We start from the raw sequence: 20,341 nt of genomic DNA, 5'->3' as shown, positions 1-20,341 counted from the left end.
GGGCCAGGCAGGCACCAGCACTGCCAACAGCACCAGTTTCAGATCATGATGCAAAGCCAACAGCAAATAATTTCCAGAATGATTTGCCTCTGGGCATGTCGCCGAGGGCAGTGAAGGTCCAGCAGCAGAGCCCACTCACCCCCCAGACTGGCCCTTGTCTGCTCAGAGCCTTCTGCATGGGAAACCCAGGACTCACCCTCTGCAGAAAGCACAGGGATTCTCCCCTTGATATCAATCTCATGTTTTATCCTATGATTGTGTAAAATAAAAGATGAAAAATTTAAATGAAACATATTCCTTTCTTTGACACCAGGAATTATGAATTGATAAAGATTTCCTATTACCTTATAAAATCTACCATGCCAATCCTTCAGCAAGGCCGTGCCCATAATTGCAAGCAGATGTCTTTCTCTGCTGACACGTTAAATGGAAGCAGAAAGACCCGCTGCTATCTCCCATCAACAATTTGCACTTAAGCAGAGAACAGATTTTCACTGAGCGGGGCTGCTGGAGGAGGAGGGGGATTAGGTTCCTGCAGCCCAGGCTTCTCAGCATTACAGCAAAACAAGGCAGCTCGGAAAAACAATGAGCCCTAAACAGTCCCTAATCCCAAAGTAACCAAAAGCTTTTGTGCAGGAAAATGAATTTGTGAAACTAATACTGCCAGGGCCCACGGGGAGCACAGGGGCTGAGGTAACCCGAGGGCGAGATGATCCAGCTGACAAGGACCCACCTCAGCTCCAGGACCCTGCCTGGCTTTGGGGGTCTGTGTTAGCACAGAGCTGTCCTGCCCCGCAGAGCACAGGGGCTGGAATTATCAATACGAGTGGAAGTGACAGGCTGTTTAGCAAACATTAAACCCAGGAAGCTTAAAAGGTCTTCCAGGATTATTAAATAAACATTTAGGACAAATGAAAGGCTGTGAAATGGTGAAGAAATTGCAAACACTCTGGAGCAGGCAGTTGGGGCTGCACAGGTTCAGCTGTGCAGGACAGTGTTTAATCATTTATGGAGTGTCACACAGAGTCGTGCCTCAACTCTTGGCAAGTGTTAATCCAGGAGCAGGGCTTTGATAAAAATTCAGCCTGATATCATCATTCTATTAAAGACCATTTAATATACAAGTCTGAACATGCCAGCCAGCACCATCCCTTTGGCCAGGCCATCACTGTTCCACAAGCCCTGCAAGAAAACACACGGCCTCACACATGTTAAATTATCTCAGAACTTCCACAAATAGCTCAACCTTCCCCAAATCCATATTCTCCCTCGCTGTACAGTAACTGTGGAGGTTGTCTGTGCTGGGTGTGCTCACCCTCACTTGAGGATGACCCATCTAAAGATGTCACATTTGTCTCAAGGGGCTGCAGTTTGTTATTTCCAGGGTTTGATGCAGTTCTGAGCACCATGGCAGCTACATGCTCTTCAGCCTGGCCAAGGCAAATGCCCTGATCTCATTTCTTTCCAAGTAACAGCAGAGAGACTCACACTCTGCCACCTTCCTGGGGCCACAATTTATTCATATACAATATCACCAATAAAATATCCTCTCTGCCACATCAGTAACTGAAGAGTTTGGAAAAAGTCAGACTGAGGCAGTGAAGTGCCAATAGCACAGCATTGCCAAAAGCACAACAGGCCCCAGCCTGAGCTAAAGACAAAGAGGAGTTTTGGTAGCAGCCCCATGGAGCTGTTCTCCACACCTCGGAACAATAGCAGGGAGCTGGATCCCAAAGAATGCTGTACTGACTGCATCAGGTATGGCTCTTCCAGCCGTGTCCTGGCTCCCCTCCTCCTCTCCACAGAATGGCTTGGCAAATATCTCCTGGGTGTCTCTAAAGGAAAAACGTTCCAGGCAGCAGTGAACTCCCCATCCCAGCACACTTCTCCAGAAAAGAGGGACTGTTTGCCGGCTGCTGGTGGCTCTGGGGATGTTGGCAGGCTGTGAGAGGAGCCCGCTGTGCTGCAGCGTGCCCGTGCCCTCGCACTGGCAAGTGGAGACAGATCCATCACTCTGATGTGCCGGGGGGAGACAGAGCCAGGGCTCCCCCGGTGCTGGCGGGCATTGCCGGACTCTCTGCCAGCGCCAGGGGTGCACAGACCCCTCTCCCGCCATGCAGGCAACATTCTCGTGGCAGGCTGCCGCCCCAGAGGAGATTTCAGCTCTGATGGGAAGTTCTTGAAACAAAGGCCTCGTTTGTCTCAAGGCTGTGAGGCCACCGTGGCACAGGCGGCCACCCTGACAGGTTGACTCGCACTCCCTCCCTCCAGGCTCCCCAGGATGGGGCTTTGCTTTGGGAACCACGGGCTGCACAGCTCCCGGGCCCTGCCTGTGGGTCTGTCTGCAGCGAGAGGCTCCCCAGAGCAGAGGAGCCGCCAGCCTGCCCCACTCCCCTTCCAAGGAAGACATTCAAGCATGGCTTGGACACCTCCAGACTGCCCAGAGGAAGAAGCTTATCCAACAGGCTGCACGCTCAGGGGCTCAGATGGGATTACTGGGGAAGAAACAGTAATAAAAAAATGTCTGTTCCTTTGCAAAGCAGGGATTTTAAAAGCACTTGCTAAAGACACTGGAAGACATTTTTCCTCACTGGGTCTGAGGGAGCCCTTTCTCCTTGGCGGTGCCACTGCGGCATGTGGAGCTGGCTGGGATGGAAAAAGGAGCCCCCGCGCCAGGGAACAGTGGTTTCCAAACACAGCTCTGGCCTTGGGGTGGAGGGTGGCTTTAATTACGTGTGTATGTGTGTCCTTTTTAAGGGTCATCCAGCATGATGCAGTGAGAAAACAGGAGCAGCCCCTGAAACACAGTGGAGCGTTTTCTCTGCAAGGTTTCTGGTGTTGGGGCAGGGAAAGGAGTCTCACTGTGGCTTTAGAGAACGTTTCAGCTGAGACCCTGCACGTTCACCCAGCCACCCCTCACTGCTGTGCCCATCTGTGCCACAGGGGGCCCAGGACCCAGCCCCAGGTGGCAAATATTTATTTGGCTGCTGACCCCAGACCTGCTGCCTGTGAGGCAGTGATGAGCCTGGCACAGCTCTGGTGCATCCCCCACTCATCCTGCACAGCATTCACAGGGTTCCACAGCAGACACGCCAGGCTGGCATCCTCTCTTCTCCAGAGCAAATCCTCCCCAGCTGATTGCTGTTCACCCCAGCCTTACATTTCCCCGCAGTGGTCAAAGCAGATCACAGACTGCCAGCAAGGTAAAAAAATTTACTGAGGGATGGAAGATGAATTTTTGTATAGCACGAAAGAAAACTCTATTTAGTTTGTAACTGAACTACAAACTGGCAGCCAGACAGGGATAACTCAACAGAGGAATGCTGGAGCAAAGAAGATGAACATTATTGGGAGGATAAACTGAGTCACAAAAGGATGATATTTTATTTTAGGATTTAAGGTTCATACTTCAGACAAGCCCAGGCTGTAGCAAGCCTGAGTGTCCCAGAGGTGGCACATCCCTGTCCCACAGACACCCCACAGCCCTCAGCAGGGTAAAACTGAGGGTGTCTCCCAGCACAAAGCATGTCTCAGACTGAGCATATACACACATACTTGTAACTTGAATCAGAACTCATTATAACAATCAGCATCTGACATTTTAAAATGTAAAGTGTATCTGTGAACTGCACAAAACCCCATTGCTCTATTCTGGAACACTACACCGACACATGGTGCCTGACTGGGGGAGACTTTTGTGCTTTCTCATGTCAGTAAACACCTGTTTGCTCCACCTGACCACACAAGCACAATCCAGGATCTTGGGTACTTTATCCATAGTTTACACTTAACCCATTTCAGGTTTTAATAGGCTTTTTTTTTTTTTTTTTTTTTTTTTTTTTTTTTTTTTTGTTGGAGAGCAGTATAGGAAATCTCAAGACAGCAAAGGCACCCACATGCAGCAGTTTGACTGCAAGTCTCATTTTTTACATCACCAAAAAATACTCCAGGAGTTGCCAGTTACAAGAAGACAGTAAAGGAATTGATTCTGTAAATGTTCAGCAAACACATGGCCTGGCTTCCTGCATCTCTTCAAACTGATCTGGTGCTCTCTTTGTTGAATGAGCACAGGTGAACCAACAGTGAAATGGAGAGACCAGAAAAGTAGAGCCAGACTCAGCCCAGGCCCTGAACTGCCCCAAGTCAGCTCTCAAACTGTCCCAGGCACCAGCTCCGAGCTGGGAAAAGGAGCAGCAGCCCCACAGCACTGGCCTCACCTGGTCTCGTGGTGACAACACTGCTGCAGCCAAGGTCTCAGGCCAAACGCATTGCACAAAGAACTTGTTGCTTACCCCGAGCTCTGAAACCTTCCCCTGCACTCAGGACCCAGCTGGGGCTGCAACACGTTCTCAGCAGTTCCTCACCCAACAGGTAAGTAAAAAAAAATCACTTAAAATTAAAATCACCACCGAGCTGCAGCCAGGGCAGGGTTAGGAAACAGAATCTCTTTTTAAAAGGGGGGTTGGGGGGAATCATATTTAATGGATTAATTTGGCAATTTCAGCAGCTGACCCTCTGCTGTGCTGCTCAGGAAGGTGAGGCAGTGGGGACAGAGGGTCCCTGCCCCGTCCCAGTGAGGCTTTTAGGGGCACTGTGGGCACTCACAGATAACCAGACTTGCAGCTCATCATGTCCTGACTCCATTCCCCACACAGCTGGATTTGTCAGCTCTCATCATCATTTCACCTCATCAATCTGTGATGTTAAAGCCCATGGTTTATTTATTTCTTTACTTCACTAATAAAGCACATTATCTACAATGATTAACTTTGCAACAAGGAAACAAAACTACTACAAATGGTGATCTAAGACAACCTAGGGGGACTCTACAAAGTTCACATCCTAAACCCATCTTTCTGATAGCTGTGAAGCATCATTCCTCAGAGTACTTGGCTTGTTAAAGGAATTCTTCTACAACCAAGTCCGTGGCTCTGTCCCCACGTGGGGAATAAGCACCACTCCCAAGCCAAGGAATAATTAATTTACCAGTTTTGAGAGGGTTTGGCTCAAGCCTCAAAAATGAGGATTTGTTATTCCACTTAACTGTGATACAGCAGGATTATCTCAGATGTCAGATATTCATTCTCTTAGTATTGGTGATGGATGAGCAGACTAAATGGAAGGAGGAAGGATAATGAATACAGAGTGGTGTGGGTCTGTGAAAAACAGAACTAGTCCAGTTAACAGAATAATGAATTTCAGCTTGGTTGATAAATGTAATCATTTGGGTAAGATATTCTTTGTCTTTCATAAACTATTTGAAATCATACATACATGACATTTCAATTAGGGCAAAAAAGACATAATGATAGAGAGCCAAGTTGTCACAGATCAAACAGACAAAACCCCAGAGTGATGGGTCCCACAGCAAAGAGGGAAAGACAGACCATGCATTCCCTGCAGGGCTCCACAGGGACAAGTCCTCGGCCTTCTGCACTCTGGAACTTTGCCAGCAGCCTAAAGGAACTATAAAAACATCACTGGTAAAGAGAGGGAGTGACACAAGGGGGAGGAGCTGGCCATGAGCTCCCCCAGCCAAAGCCCAGGGCAGGCCAGCAAGTGAACCTTTGCACAGGCTTGAAACGGAATGACAGGTCTGGGCACCAGCAGCTCAGGCCACCTGTGCATGGGAAGGGCCACACCAGGCTGAGGCAGAGGATCTCAGCTGGACACTGCTGCAGATGGGCCTGAGCGAGGCCAAAGGCACAGGTGTAGGCAGAGAGCCCCCTCTGCCTCTGCTCCCCAGGCCCAGTGCACCAACACACTGGGCACAGCGTGGAGACTCAAAGGCTACCTGGGTGCAGCACAGCACTGGGCAAAAGGGCTCAGCTGGCACAGCAGATGCCAAGGCAGGCACCCAGGAAAACATTACAAGAGATGCTGGTTGAGGGAGGGCTCCAGCCCATCAAGGCACCACGAGAAACCAGGGTTAAGGCTTAAACTAAGCAGGTTAAGACTATAATGGGATATTTTTACAGTGAGGGCAATTAGCTATTAGGAATTCTTATCAGAGGTTGTAACGGGTTCCCCACTACTCATTTATTAACTTTGATCACGAAGATGGGATCTCTGTCTAATCAGCCAGCTCCGGTTCATACAGGAACTCAGGGCAATCCTGCAGCCATGAAGACGGGAGTGACACGGTCACAAGGGTCCTTTCTGCAAGCATGCAAGCTCTTAACATCACCTCACACCCCTCTGCTTGCCCTCTTTTACCTGACAGCTGCTATTTCAATGGTTGTACGTGTCTGTGCAAGAACGGGTCTCTAGACAATGCAGACGTGAATCGTGTGTGACCTCAGCGCCCGTTGGGTGCACACTCACTGCACACCCAGGCGGTCAGGCCGACGCCAGCAGCGGGGATGTGGGAGGGCTGGGATCAGTGAGGGAGCTCTGAGGAGCAGGGTGGAGGAGCAGGAGGGCTTGGCTCCAGCGTCCCTGCTGCAGAGCAGCGAGGCCGAGCCGCCGTGCCCGACTGCGCCGGTCCAGACAGCGGCTCTCCCGCCGCCCACCACATCACTTGAAAACGGATGGAAACGTTGGGCAGTCGGGTGATTTCATCTTCTTCATGAACTTCTTGAACTCTTTGTTCTTCTTGTCCCACTTGTAGATGGCTGTCAACAGGTACTGGGTCTTCACCTGGCGGCCCATGATGAGGAAGTAGTGGCCGAGGTTGTCCAGCTGATGGCAGGGACAGTCTGCCCCGTTTTTTAGGAACAGCACCAGCTTCTTCAGGTTCTTCTTCCGGATGGGCCCCAGCTTCAGCGCCTTCCTCTTCCGTGGAATGATCATCTTGTCCCCGTTCTCCTTCTTCACTTCCTTTATGGTCATCTTAAGAGCTGCGAAACAAGACGGGAGAGGGGAAAAACAAAACTCCTCAGCAACCTCCACTGGCACAAAGCCCCTGTAAGTGAGGCTGAGGGGGCAGCAGTGCTGTGGCCCCAGGACAGTGGCAATGCCCTGTCCCACTGCAGACACACAGTGCCCTGCTCCTCTCCTGCATTCTCCTTCTCCCTACTCTGCTCCTGAACGCTCCTGCTCCATGGCATCACCCTGGCCAGGACTTGGCCCACTATGACACTCACACCCCTGCACCTGAGATGGAACTGCCCCACATCCAGGAGAGCACCAAGTAAAACACTGACATCTTTGTTCCCCTTCCTCCAGCAAAGCACCCAGCACTTTCCATTTGAGAGGGGACTTGTTCAGCTGCCAAGCACAAATGTTAGCTGAGTAAATTAGGTGACTTCCCTGCTCTAGAGGCATGGAGAGACTCTTGAAAGGATCATTTAGAAGGTCAATTTGGCTTCCCAAGCATTTGTTTGCAGTCACACCAGCCCTCAGGTGCCTGTGAAACACATTTCCAAGCACTGGATGTCTCTGCTGTGGAGACCCCAGCATGCAGTCATGTGCCTGCACCTTCCCCAGGAGAAGGGAAGTTGGTCTGATACAACTTCCATGGAAAATACTCTCCCCTCTTTGTGTTCAGCATTTGCCAGAGTTAATCACAATACTCTCCGCCCCCCCAAAAAACAAAAAAAGAGGTTTTTTGCCACGACCATGAAGAGGAATTTTGCATACATGGGAAAAATGATGAAAATGTGTTGTACATTAAAACATCATTTCTTTGCCATTTGGCTCTGCCTCATTTTTGGGGAAAAGCACATATGGCAAAAAATTGCTAACATATTTTCATAATTTGGGAGTTTACTTCAGAGCTGCAGATAACTAGCGCTCAGAGAGGTGATTTGTTGGCTGCTGTCCCCTCTCATTAGAGTCTCAGGTTGGTTGCAGGCAGTCCACAAGAACCTCTGGCTCTGGCAGGGAGATGGGTCCCCACAGCAGGATTCCTCTCAGCCCTGCTCTGCTGGCACATGTGGCAGTGAACACGTGTTGTTTCCTGGAGAGCAGCACTGCTCACCGTTCCAGGCACAGATGGCAGCAGGACAGCACGGTGACAATTCCGGGGAGGCAGCAGAGACAGTATCACCCTCGTGCTCCCAGCCACTACCCTGGCAACACAAGCAATGGTGTTTGTCTGCCCCTGTGCCAAAAACATCCCCAAGTTTGCCAAGAGCTCTGTCATGTTACACTGTTGTTGTATTAGAAAGCAATCTAGGACTGGAAACCTAAGTGAAATTTTCATTCCATCTGTTTGCCAAATTTAGGAGGTAAAGAGACTCCAGCTTTAAGGAGCTAAAGATGCTGAACCAGATCAGTTTGCAGCAAATCTGGAAAATGAAGTATATAGATTTCAAGCAGCTCTAAGGTCCGTGACATCAACTGGGCAGCAGTAGCAGCAATGCCCCTCAATGTCAGCCTCACTTCCTTTATTCTTGCTGACTGGAGCCCTTGCACCAAACACAGAGGTGGCCAGGGCAGGAGGGATGCTAAAGCACCATTACAACAGCACAGTAAGAGACTTTTGCAAAATGGCTTGTTTGCAAACTGCTTTGCTGAGATCACCGCAAAGTTTGATCCTTTTTGCTAGAGGAAGAAAAAGATCTGCCAGCCAGTGGAGGTGCTGATCTCCTCCAAGTATCACACAGCATGGAAGACAAACAAGGCCTGGTAATCCCGTGCTGTGGGAGCTCACAGCTGCTCCATTCCCTGCACACAGAGTCTGTGAGCCAGCAATGCAGGTTCATGGAAGCTGCCCAGGGGAACCAAACATCCAGATGTAAATCAAAACCTCATCCAAACGTTGCTCGTGCAGAGCAGCACCGAGAGCCAAGATGGGATAATGCTAAGGGGGATGAAGGAGGAGGCTGAGCAGGGGAGCAAATAGTTTGTGTCAGGCTCTGTTCTTCCCAGCAGCAATGTCCTTGTAACCAGCAAGAGCCTGCGGTGCTGCCCAGGTAAACACAGCCTGGCTCAGGGACCACCAAGCTTCATCTGCCCTTGGTGCTGCAGGCTGAGCAGTCACACAAGCACGATGATCGCTGCTCAGCCAGCATTCCTCTGCAGTGACCTGGCTCCCCAAATTCCCCTTGTTCACTTAATTGGGCCACATTCCCTAAATTCCAACCCACATTCCAGGTGAGATGCCCAGGTGTGAAAGCTGTGCTCCACAGTGGCAGGCCAGACACGCAGCTTTGGCATGTCCCACAAACACCAGAAAAGTGGGGCTGGAGGGTCCATTCAGCCCAGCGTGCATCCTGCTCTGAGAGCTCAGCACCTCATAGTGGGAGGCAGCCTCCAACTCTGGGCTTTCCTAGAACATGGCATTTGGCAGGGGGGCCGTGGTGCTGCAGCAGCTCTCCTGGCATCCCCCTAGCCCTGGGAACGCCGCCGCAGGCAAAAGGCTCGAGCGGGATGCTTGGAGTCTTGGCTCCAGAACCCAGCTGAGCTGCCAAAGCAAACAGCTTCCTCACTGGGAACCTTGGCCTTTCCACTCCCCCCAGGCTGCACCAAATCTGTCTCAGCACCAAGTGGGAGAAGGGCCAGAATCACCCCTGAGATCCCAGGACACGCTTGCTCAGACAGACAATCTTCAGCTGCGGCTGCCAGGCAGGAGCTGATCCCAGGAGAGTCATCCACAGCAGGAGCATGTGCCCCTTTTCTAGTCCAGCAGCTGCATTGTGGCCACAGCCTGCTTCAGCATCAGCTGTGGCACTGGTCTCTGCCACTCTGCATGTCACAGGGGCCCAGGAGGGATGCAGGATCAACATGCCACTCACAAGTCCTTCTTACCATTTACTTTCATGGGACACACACAAGTTCCAGCACAACCTTCTCCAAGGACAGCACTGTACTAGGGTAGTCACCAGCTGAGAGCAGGACCTCTGTGCTCTGTTCAACTGCACACCATTCCTGTTCCACCCCTCTTTTTCAGCACAGGACAGCCCGGGACTAGGATGCTGCCTCTGCTGTTCTCCTGCCTGCACAGGCAGGGGCCCCACTCCAGCACCTCGTGTGCAGGAAAGGGAACACGAGAGAAGGGAAAGCTCCACTGTTGCTACAGCCTCGTTTTTCCTTCCTTTAGAAATCACTGAGAAGGAAGAAACCTGCCAGAAGACACATTAGGGCTGTAACAGGAGAAGGCTGCAGGCAAGGACCTGTCAGTCACAGAGAAAAAATAAACAGCATGTATTGATTGTTCTGCAGTCCCCAGTGCCACAGAGCCCGTTCAGCAGGATCCCCTCAGACCCCAGAGAAAGGGCAGAAACAATAAATAAAATCACTAAGAGAAACAGAGCGTGGAATGAACTCCTGCAGTAAGAAACAAGCGCTGGCTGCAGCCCAGGGCAGCTGGGGGAGGCGGCTGTGGGGGCACTGGAGGCCGACCTCGTGCTTCCTCTTGCATCCACTGCTGCCTCAGCACACCAGCACTGGACTAAAGTCTACACTACAGTTATCCCTGTGTACCTGATCCAGCCCCCTGTGCTGCTCTGGGCTCAGGTCAGGGTTCTGGCACCCCTCACTGACACCCAGCCCAAAGCTGCCTTACTCTCAGAGGAGCAGCCAAGCTGCCTCAAAGCATCACATTCATCCTTGCTCAAAGGCAAACCCAGAATTCTGCTGGACCATGAGGCTGGCAGTCTCCTGGCACCCCTCTGACCCCCAGCACCTTGTCCAAGATCCTCTCCTGCCTTGTCTTCCACAGCTCACTGCAGCTCTCTTCCTGTACTCCAGACTGACACCAGGGCTGCTACACAGCCACTTCCTACACTGGCACACCTCACCTGTGGTGGGCAAAGTGCTCCTCACCTCTTTTCTGTCAGAAGCTGCTGGGATGTAAGAGAAACCTGCAGTAAGGACACAGCAGGAATCAGTGCAAGACCTACCAACAGCTGCCCTGTGCAGCACATGTTAGTTTAAACATTTATTGTACATGTCTGGCTTTGATGAGGATCTGTAACCTGTCAGCTGCCAGTGTTTACCTTGGTGGACGTGCATGAGAAACCTCAGCCTGAAGGTTTGGGAGTTTATAATAGTGCCAGATAAACAGCTTTCCTTGAGAAATCACCCCATGACAGTAACCCCCCAAGACTAAACAAAGATCCAAGGGCCATGCACTGCGCTTTGGGAAAACTTCCTGAAGCTGATGCCTCCTCCACCAGCCACTCCCTCCATTGAGATGTTCCTTCTCACCCCTACACTGCTTTTCCTCACAGGGCACAGGTAGGACCTGCACTGCATCCCCAGCTGGCTACAGACAGGCCACATCTGCCAATAAATAATTCCACCCTTTGGACACTGTCACCACTGTCTTTCCCAATAACAACTTACACTGCGGGCAAGTCACTGTCCCCAGCTGCTCTGCCAGGCAGGGAATTATTCTGGTTTGGCCTCTGCTCCCGTTGTGTAACTGTCCCAGAGCACGGGAGGATATTTAGCAGCAGAAGTTGATGACAAGCATGTGGTTAAGTTTGTATTTCCCTTAGCAGCAGAGCATCACCTCAGCTCACTCTGTGCACACCTCTGGCAAGGGGACAGGCATTGCAGTGACCCACCAGCACTGGATCCACTGCTGCCACTGGCCAGTGCCCCTCGCTCCTCCTCTGGCCCCCCAGCCCTGCACTGGGGCAATGCCTCTGCATCTCCACAAGCCCAGGCAGTGAGCTCCTCTCCAAACCAGGTGTGCTGACCCCTGAGGCCCTTTCTCCCTGCTCACCGTCTCTCCCTGTGTGTGGAGTGAGGCAGGGACAGCTCTGATTCAGCTCCCATGGCCTGCTCAGAACAGAGCTCTGAGCACCCCAACTCGAGCACTCAGCACCTCTCACTCCCCAGCCAGGCCACGCACTGAAAATCTGCTTCCATTCCCCAGCCAAGCCAGAAATATGCACATTCCTGGGAAACTATTACATGGGTGTTTCTGTTGATGCTTTTCCCTATTAGAAAAAGCCTGCACTGAACTTAGGACTTTTGGCATACCAAATCTGCAGGAGAGTTGAGAATTCATTTCCAGCAGAAAGGGTAACACACCAGCATGCAGAGCAGGTTTGGGTTTGCACAAGCACGCTCCAGTACAGGGCACATTCAAGTGCTAATCCCCCAGGAATGCACACCTTGTTCAATATGCCTTTAATAATCTTCCAGGAAAGCTACATACACCAAGTTACATACAGCAAGGATGTCAAAACCAGTTAATTCTGAGTTTGATCTGAGAAAGCTAATATATTTCCTTGTGATAATCTTTTATTTAAAATGAAGTTCAGTTTACCTCTGTTTGTCTGACTCACTCATTCATTTAGGACAAAGCTTTCAAGTAGCTTTTTGGTTTTTTTTAACAACACCCACCTCCACATACCCACACTGACATCTAGAGGCACATGTGCCTGGCACTGGGGACAGACTGCAGGACACGCCAGCACCACCACAGGCAGGGAATCGTGGCAGTCCCAGTCTAGCCCACACAGGAGTCAGGCTGCCCCATGACCAACTGGGGAGTCTCTCTGTGCCGAGAGTGCTCCTTCTTACCAAACTCGCTGGCACACAGGTGCTCCACAATGGCCTCTGACTTCATCTCGTTGTCACAAGGGGGACACACAGTCGTTCCTGACAAGAGAAAAGAAGTGAAGACAGTTAAGAGGTGGCAAGAAGCCAGCACAAGTAGCACCCATGCCCATGCTGTTAGCCATAACCCTCAAGGGGGATCCACGCCCATGCACCCTGTCACAGGCTGCCAGCTCCCATTCGTGTGGGACAACACCCTACTGGGTGTAAGGCACCATCCACCAGCTTACAGGCAGCACTGGCCATGGGCAGCCTTCTGCCAGCCCCACTCCAATGCTGTCAGTGGCCCTAAGGCCAGGCGAGGCAGCTGCTAAGGGCAAAAGGACAGCACTGGCAAAGACAGGAGTTTTCAGGGCCAGGCACTCAGCTGAGGGGAGCCACTGGCCAAGGGGCATGGCCCACAGCCTGCTGACATTCCCTCCCCGTGGCATGCCAAGGCAGGCACACAATGCCCAAACCCCAGCACAGCAGGAGGATGCTGCCCAGAGATGGCTCAAGTGCTCTCCTGGTGCCAGGCAAGGGGGATCAGGACTGGGACAGCCCAGTCCAGTACAGTGTTCCACTCAGTACTGGGGACCATCCCACAGACTGCCCAGGCAGTGCTCAGGAAGCCCCTGGCCACCCTCCCTCCTGCCCTGTCCCAGAGATGGACCAGCAAAGCTCTTGTGGATGATGCCACCACCAAGAGTGGTCATGCCCTCTTTTGTTTTGAGCCCAGGGCAGCCTCATGGCTCCAGCAGAGCAGACCCATCCCTGCTGGTCAGTCGCTGGCGGTGGCCAACATCATCTGCCTCTTGGGAAATGCCAGCACAGGGGATTTCACTGGGATCTGTCCTGGGAGGAAAGCTCACTTCACCCAAAGAGTAAGAATCTGTTTTCAGGTTCCCATCTGCAGCTGGGGCAGACCACCCAGCAGCACAGACGTAGACTTGAGCTACTGGCAGATGAATTTATTGAGCTGGGAGATGCTGCTTGTTCCTGGTCCAGCAGGACGGAGGGCTCTTCCCACACAAGGGAGTTATTCTCAAGGACAACACTGCAGCAAAACATCTGCCAGCCCCTGCATGTAAACAGGGCACTCATGGCCTTTCAGCCCTCGGCCAGACCAGCAAACCCACAGCATTGCTGGACCCAAAGAGCAGAGAGGTGTCCCAGAAAGGGGGGCAGAGCCAGCACGGCCGGGAAGGGAGGCACAGCCACGACCATAATGTCATGTCTCCTCAGCCACAGATGCCCCACAGGGATTCAGACCAGACATTTGTTTCCTGTGGCTTGTTCATTCCCTGTTGCCACCCTCAAATCTCTTCTGTGCCAAATGCTAATTCCTGGGGACATGCACCATGACTTTATTAATCACACATGCAGAGCAACTGGCCTTCCACTCGCTCCTTTGTGCAAGTCACAAGTCAGCCCTTCACACCAACACCCACCTCCAGTCCCACACTCTCTGTACCTTTCAGAGCTGTCCATGTCCTGGGTAACCTCCTCTTCCAGAACCCCAACATGCAACTGCCACTGTCACCATCTCACTCAGAGTGAGGCAGAAGTCAGCCTCTGGAGATATGATGACATCCCTAACATTTTATTTTTAAAACCAGCAGTCAGAATATTTCTTTCCAGGCTGCACATTTAATGAGCTCCTGACAAGGGAGAGAGGGTGCTCACAGGGAGGTGACCCAGGCCCAGCCCTCCCTCTGCTGCAGAGCCAGGAGTTCATCACTGTGCTGGGGACCACCACCAGGAACAAGCAGGGAGTACCTGCCATGCCAAGCACCACAATCTGCCTCAGCAGCCAAAGTGCACACGAGGAGGGTGGCCAAGCCTACACCAGCCAGACAAACATGAAAGCCACTGCTGCATCCACTCTATGAGCTTTCCAGGCAACCAATTAAAATAGGGGAAAAAAAGAAACAAAAATGGAAAATAAGACTCATTGTTCCCTGGTGCAAATACAGGCTTTGTTCTAGCTATGCTCCAGCAGCCCCTGAGCAGGCTGTAACACACCCAAGGTGGCAGAGACCCCTGCCTTGCTGTGCCAGGGCCCAGAGCCAACAGCCATCCCCTGGGCTGGGCCTGGGAGCCCCTGGGCAGCCCCTTCCACAGGCAGCAGCTTCACTTATGCACAATCCCCCTGCCCCAACTTGATCAGGTTGCTCAGAGGCCCACCAAACCTGGCCATGAATGTTTCCAAGGACAGGGCATCCACCACATTTCTAGGTAATTAGTGCCAGTGTTTTGCAATCCCCACTATAAAAAACTTCCTCCTTGTATCAAATCTAAATCAACCCATCCTCCAGTCCTGCCTCCTGCAGCCCTTTCACAGCACAACAGGACTGCAGGAGACACTGTCCCCTGTCAATGGGAAGAAAAATGGTCCTCTGCTCTGAGTCACCACGTCACACTACAGTCAAGAACACAAATTCTGGGGGGCTGGCCAGCTCCTGCACAGCTCTGTGCCCCAGGAAAACTGCTGTTCTGGGAAGCCACAGCTAACCCAAAGCTGCAAGCCCTCCCAGCCCTCCTGAGGCACTAGAGCAGACATCTCCAGTCCACCCTCGGGGCCCACTGCAGGTTGGCTGGGGCCCATCTGCTGCAGCCGAGGGCTCAGCTCCAAGCACCATCTCAGCCTGCCTCCAGCTCACTTGTTCCCTGCTGACCATTTTCCAATGCCTGGCTGTGGAGCCAGCTTACTCCAGGGGCAGGAGAAGGAATGTGTAATGCTGTATTAATCTGCAACTCCCCTGATGCATCCTGTGGGCCTGCAGGCTTTACTGCCTGTGCTTAAGGAGAAAGGAATTCAGCAGGTCAGCTCTTTGAGAGGCAGAAACAAATTCCAATTTCAAGGTGTTAATGGGGGAAAATACTGAAAGGGTTTGTTCTTATTAGTACCAAGAGAAAAGGGGGGACACAGCTTGGTTCTGACCCTCTTTGAATCAACAGGAAACACCCCTGTGCCCAAGAGCAAAGGGGCTCCAGGAGTTGGTGCTGACAGAAAACACAGACAAACCGTGGACAGGGTGCACAGGGTGCAGAACCCAGGCAGGCAAAAGCATCCAGCCAGCACACAGACAGGGACAGAGCTGCAGGTCACCGAGGATGACTCCACATCTGCAGGAGGTGGAAGTACCAGAGCTGAAGCAATGGGTGCCTCATGGGCCGTTAACAGATCCTCTGTGGCAGGCAAGAGATCCTGCGGTGCTGGTTCACATCACAGCAGCGGTTACAATTAATTCGGAGTTTGCTTTTTACACTCCAAACTGTTTGAGGCACCACAAGAAAGCAGTAGTGTCCCACCCCAGCGCTGCCTTAAAGACAGGTCTGAAAGGTGAAGGGAAAGTCGTTAAACTACTCAACGGAAAACCTGGCAGATGCTGCCCATTCAGAAGACTGTTCCCAGGTCTTGGCTCATTAATGCCTGTAAAATGAATGACCTGCACACAGTTCAGACTCTATTTCAGACCCTGGAAGAGGCAGCTCAAACCCAGCTGTCCCAGGAGCACGCTTGGCTGCAATTCCCTGAGGAAATAAAAGCAACCTTTGTACCTGCAAGGCAGAACATGGCTGCGATCTTGACCAAGGGTCCAGGTTCACATAGGACATATTAATTTAGAGCATTCCTGGAAAACAATAAGGTTTCTCCAGCAGTCACATCAGTAAGGGCAAGCCATGACAAGGGAGCCAGTATGGCTGTGCTGCTATCACTGTGGGGAGAGGCTGGGTCCCTGGCAATGAGAGCAGCCAGAGTTCAGACCCCCGACCTCCCCAGCACTGGCACAAGCTTCACATTCCACCTGCCTCTGGATATCATTGCTGAGATGTGACATGGGCTCCTGTCTGCAGCTCCTCTGGGCACTGAGCTGGGGTGTCCCCCTGTGCCATCCCACAGTCACTGTGCACTGCTCTCCACTGCCCTCCACAGCTCCCACAGACACCTCAGGGTGTCACCCCTCTGCTGCAGGATCACTCTGTTCCTGCCCTGTATCAGAAGGACTCCCTGAAGTCTGAGTCCTCTCGAGATGGGCGAGATGGCAGTGCCCAGTCCCCGTGGGCTGGGTCACTTCTCCCAGCTGAGCGCCACAGCCTTTGTCTGCACAGATAACTGCAAAGGGCAGACGTCCCTGCAGACGAGCTCTGACAGCACAGAAACCACAAAAACCACCCAGCCACCCTCCTCGCCTGTCCCTGAGCAATGGCACTGTGCCTCTGTGGAATCAGGAGTGACAATTCCTTTCAATGCTGGTCAAAGAACCCTCTGCCATCTCCTTCTACAAACATTTCCTCCTGCCAGCCTTTCACAGCGCTCCAATAGTAAACAGTGAAGTGACACCGGGACATTTATTTATTTTCAAGTTTCCTGCAACAAGCCAGACTCACTGCAACTTGGACAATCCAGTCTGGCACCGAAGAAACGTGCCACACACAATGGAAACAAACACAAACCACGTTCAGTTTCCCCAGCTGGTTTTGGGCAGGTTTCCTGCTCCCTCTCCAGCTCACAGCCCACTCGAGGACGGGGCTGGATCTCCACTGCCTGCCCAGCCCCAGCTGCCAGCCTCCTGCCCTAGGAGTGCACTGGACGTGTGGGATCCTGCCAGGACTACAGTCACTGCTCACTCCAGTCAGCAGCGTTTTCTGCCATGGACCACACATCCTCCTGCTGCCCAGAGCAGCCCTGCAGGAGCCTGGCTGGGGGGCAGAACCAGGGCAGTGCAGTGTTGGAGGATGGAGAGTCACACCCTGGTCCGTCAGGGCTGGAACCCGTCCCCAGTGCCTGTGCAGACACCAGAACAGGCACAGCCCCACCATGTCCCAACAGCCTGTCCCAAGGCCACAGGACAGGGATGAGGAGCTAGAAGGACATCCCACTTTCCCTGGGACAGGAGGGTGCAGAGAATGCTCAGAGGCCAGAGGAGGGCAGATGCCAAGAAGAGTTCAGGTGAGCCTCCTGCTGCCACTAGAACCCCTTCAGTCCCCTGTGGCCCCTCCTGGGCTACACCTGCCCTGTCAGCTCAGAGAGAGCAAGGCTGCAGCACCAGCCATGCCTTACCTTTGGGCCTGGAGACCTCGGTGGCATTGGGGGCTGTCATAGCAATGCAGACGTCATCCTGGGGAAACTGGTCACACTTGAGCATCTCTGGCCAGAAGAAGCCAAAGAACTGCATGACAGGCTCACAGGAGTCGCGCACGGCCTCGCAGAGCCAGCGGCAGGGGTAGACGGGGCGGTCCAGGCACACGGGGGCAAACAGGGAGCACAGGAACACCTGGGTGCCCACATGGCAATTCTTGTTGAGCAGCGGCACCCAGCTGCTGGCCTGGTGCTTCACCTCGGCCATGGTCTCGTGGTCCAGCAGGTTGGGCAGCACCATCTTGTCGTAGCCCACGCTGTGGCAGAGCCGCAGGTCGGCGGGGATGGCCACGCACTGGTGGGGTTTGGCGTAGAAGCGCCCGCCGGGGTACGGGCCCAGGTCTGACTGGTAGCTGACATAGTCGTACTCGCTGGCCACGCCGCAGGCCAGCAGCCCGGCGGCCACCGACACCAGCGCCCGCAGGGCGGCCCCGCCGGGCCCCCGCACGCTGCCCATCGCCGCCACCGCCGACGGCGGCCCCGACAGCACCGCACGCCGCTCCCCGCCGGGCGCCCGCTGCCGGCGGCCGCCCCGGGGACCCTCCTCGCACTCGCACCCCCGCCCCCGACGGCCCCTCCGCTGGCCCTGCCCCTGACCGCTCCCCTCGCTCTGGCCCGCGGAGCCCCGCTCTGACCGCCCGCCCTCCCTCAGCCCCGGCCCCGCTCTGGCCGCGCTCCGGCCGCGCCGCGGGTTTGTGAGGGCTCGGCAGCCAATCACCGCGCCGCCGCCCGCCGCGCGCTCGCCCGCCGCTGTCAATCAGCGGCCGCGGGAGCCAATCCCGCCCCGCCTCGCTCCGCCCAGCCCCGCCCCGCCCAGCGCGGCCCCGACGGCCCCTCAGCCCGGCCCGGCTCGGCACCGCCTGCAGCGGGAATGGCCCGGGGGCCCCTCAGCCCGGCCCGGCCCGGCCCGGCCCGGCGCCACCTGGAGCGGGTAACAGGCCGGGGGCCCGGCCCGGTCCGGCCCGGCACCGCCTGCAGCGGGAACGGCCCCTCAGCCCGGCCCGGCCCGGCACCGCCTGGAGCAGGGACAGCCCGGGGGCCCCTCAGCCCGGCCCGGCCCGGCCCGGCCCGGCACCGCCTGCAGCGGGGACAGCCCCTCAGCCCGGCCCGGGGAGCCCGGCGGTACCGAGAGGCCCCACCCGGTCGGTGTGAGGGAGCTCGCCCCGCGGCCCCGCTCGGCTGCAGCCCCGGTGCGCGGCCCGAGTCCCCGGAGCCGTTCGCGGTCTCTGGAGCTGAGGCGGCTCTGGGCGGTCCCGGCGGCCCTGAACGGCTGTTCCGAGGTTGCAGGTATTTCTGTGAACCTGGACCGGACTGTGCAGAACTCATTTCCCAGTTAACGAATTCCAACAGAAACTATGATATTGAAAGAAAGAAAAAAGAAAAACAACAAAACCAAATCAAAAGAAAAAAGAGGAGAGAGAAAAGGGAGTCTGTTCTGTAAAGCCCAGGCAGGAGAGGCTGGCTCGGCCCTTGTGCCCATCTGGCCATTGAGCAGCTCTGTCCCTGTGTCACCACAGGTCCCTGTCCCAGGGACCTCTCCTGGGCTCTGTAATCTTCCAGAGATGCCCTTCCTGCTGCTGCCTGAGGCTCAAACAACTTGTGCTACTTAAAACAGGAACTACACCTCATTGCGAGGTAAATGGAAGAGGCTCTGCAGCCTGAAAGAGCCACTTGGCTGCTGATCTGACCAATGCGTGGGCTGGACAGTTCCTGAACTTGGCCCAGGGAAGGTCTTTGCTGGCTCCCTTCTCTCTTCTGTGGCTGATATCCACATTCATGACAGCAGTGCCTGAATGGGAACCCAAGCCCATTTACAACAGTAAATTGTAAACTGAAACACAATTGACCAGCAAATACAATTGCTGGCAAACCATTTTTTATTTAAAAAGTATAAGAAACCAGGGAGAAGGAAGAAAAAACCTAAACCAAATGAAAATGCCAGCTCTGGTCTAGGCCAATTGCTTAATACACAATATAAGACCTCTTAGAAGGAGCTGCCCAAGAAGGGCTTCTCTTCCAACAGACTCTTCCAGACTGCACATGAACTTTTCTGAGTGAAGCCTGCACAGCCATTTCCCTTCATAATTATGTAGCCCACTGCTTCTTAAATCTCTGCCTTGGCTCTAATGTCATAGCCATTTATTGCTGCCTTTCCCACAGGGGCTAACATTTTCCTATTGAATAATGAGACGCTTTGCACCACACACCATTCTGGCTGTCCCGAGACCTCTCCTGCCCTGTGAAAAGCCCAGTCCAATTAACTGTGCCTATTCCTGGCTCCATTGTTCATCCCAGCAGCCTGCAGGACCAGGCACTCTGCCCTCATCTGCACCCGGCATCCCACTCTGCTCCGTGTCCACCTGCAGTGCGTGACAGGCCAGGTGGCAGGTGACATGTCCCCAAGCTGCTGGCAGCAGTGCTCTCCCACCTGTCCCATCCTCCCTGCCCACCCTGGGCACACTCTGCCCTGGCCACCTGGTGCTGGAATGTGCCTTTCCCTGCATGCTGCACTGGGGAAACAGGCAGGCATGGGATAATAGAATATATTAGCCCTGAGTCCATTCAGGCCCTGGCTCTTTATGAACAAAGCCTGCTAACTGAGCTGATTTTTGCCAAATGACTGGCTTTCCTGCATGAGCAGCAAAGTGGAGCCCCCAAATACTCCCATGCAACAAGCGCTATTGCCCAGGGCTCATTGTTTTACTCCTGCACTTGAGGGCATGGAGGAGTCACGGCCTTGCCTGCCCTGGCATTTCT

At 53.8% G+C, this 20,341-nt stretch overlaps 1 protein-coding gene across 1 annotated transcript; it reads right to left on the bottom strand.

Annotated features, from left to right (window-relative positions):
• Positions 1-4,703: 4,703 nt before the first annotated feature.
• SFRP1 (secreted frizzled related protein 1) lies at positions 4,704-18,056 on the bottom strand. Its single transcript, XM_083880338.1, has 3 exons — positions 17,507-18,056; positions 12,424-12,501; positions 4,704-6,839 (listed from the first exon to the last, which is right to left on the bottom strand). Exons 1-3 carry the CDS (start codon positions 18,039-18,041, stop codon positions 6,517-6,519), a joined length of 936 nt encoding a protein of 311 aa, XP_083736464.1. The 5' UTR covers positions 18,042-18,056; the 3' UTR covers positions 4,704-6,516.
• Between the last annotated feature and the right edge of the window lie 2,285 nt (positions 18,057-20,341).

Source organism: Zosterops lateralis (assembly GCF_965231275.1).
Source record: "Zosterops lateralis genome assembly, chromosome: 30".
Taxonomy (NCBI): Eukaryota; Metazoa; Chordata; class Aves; order Passeriformes; family Zosteropidae; genus Zosterops; species Zosterops lateralis.
This window is presented reverse-complemented; position numbering and strand designations above follow the sequence as displayed.

Coding starts and splice junctions, on each gene's coding strand:
- SFRP1 (XM_083880338.1), bottom strand. CDS start 18,041: ATGGGCAGCGTGCGGGGGCCCGGCGGGGCCGCCCTGCGGGCGCTGGTG. Junction 12,502..17,506: donor CGAGGTCTCCAGGCCCAAAG/GTAAGGCATGGC, acceptor TTCTCTTGTCAG/GAACGACTGTGTGTCCCCCT. Junction 6,840..12,423: donor CCTGTGTGCCAGCGAGTTTG/GTAAGAAGGAGC, acceptor CTTGTTTCGCAG/CTCTTAAGATGACCATAAAG.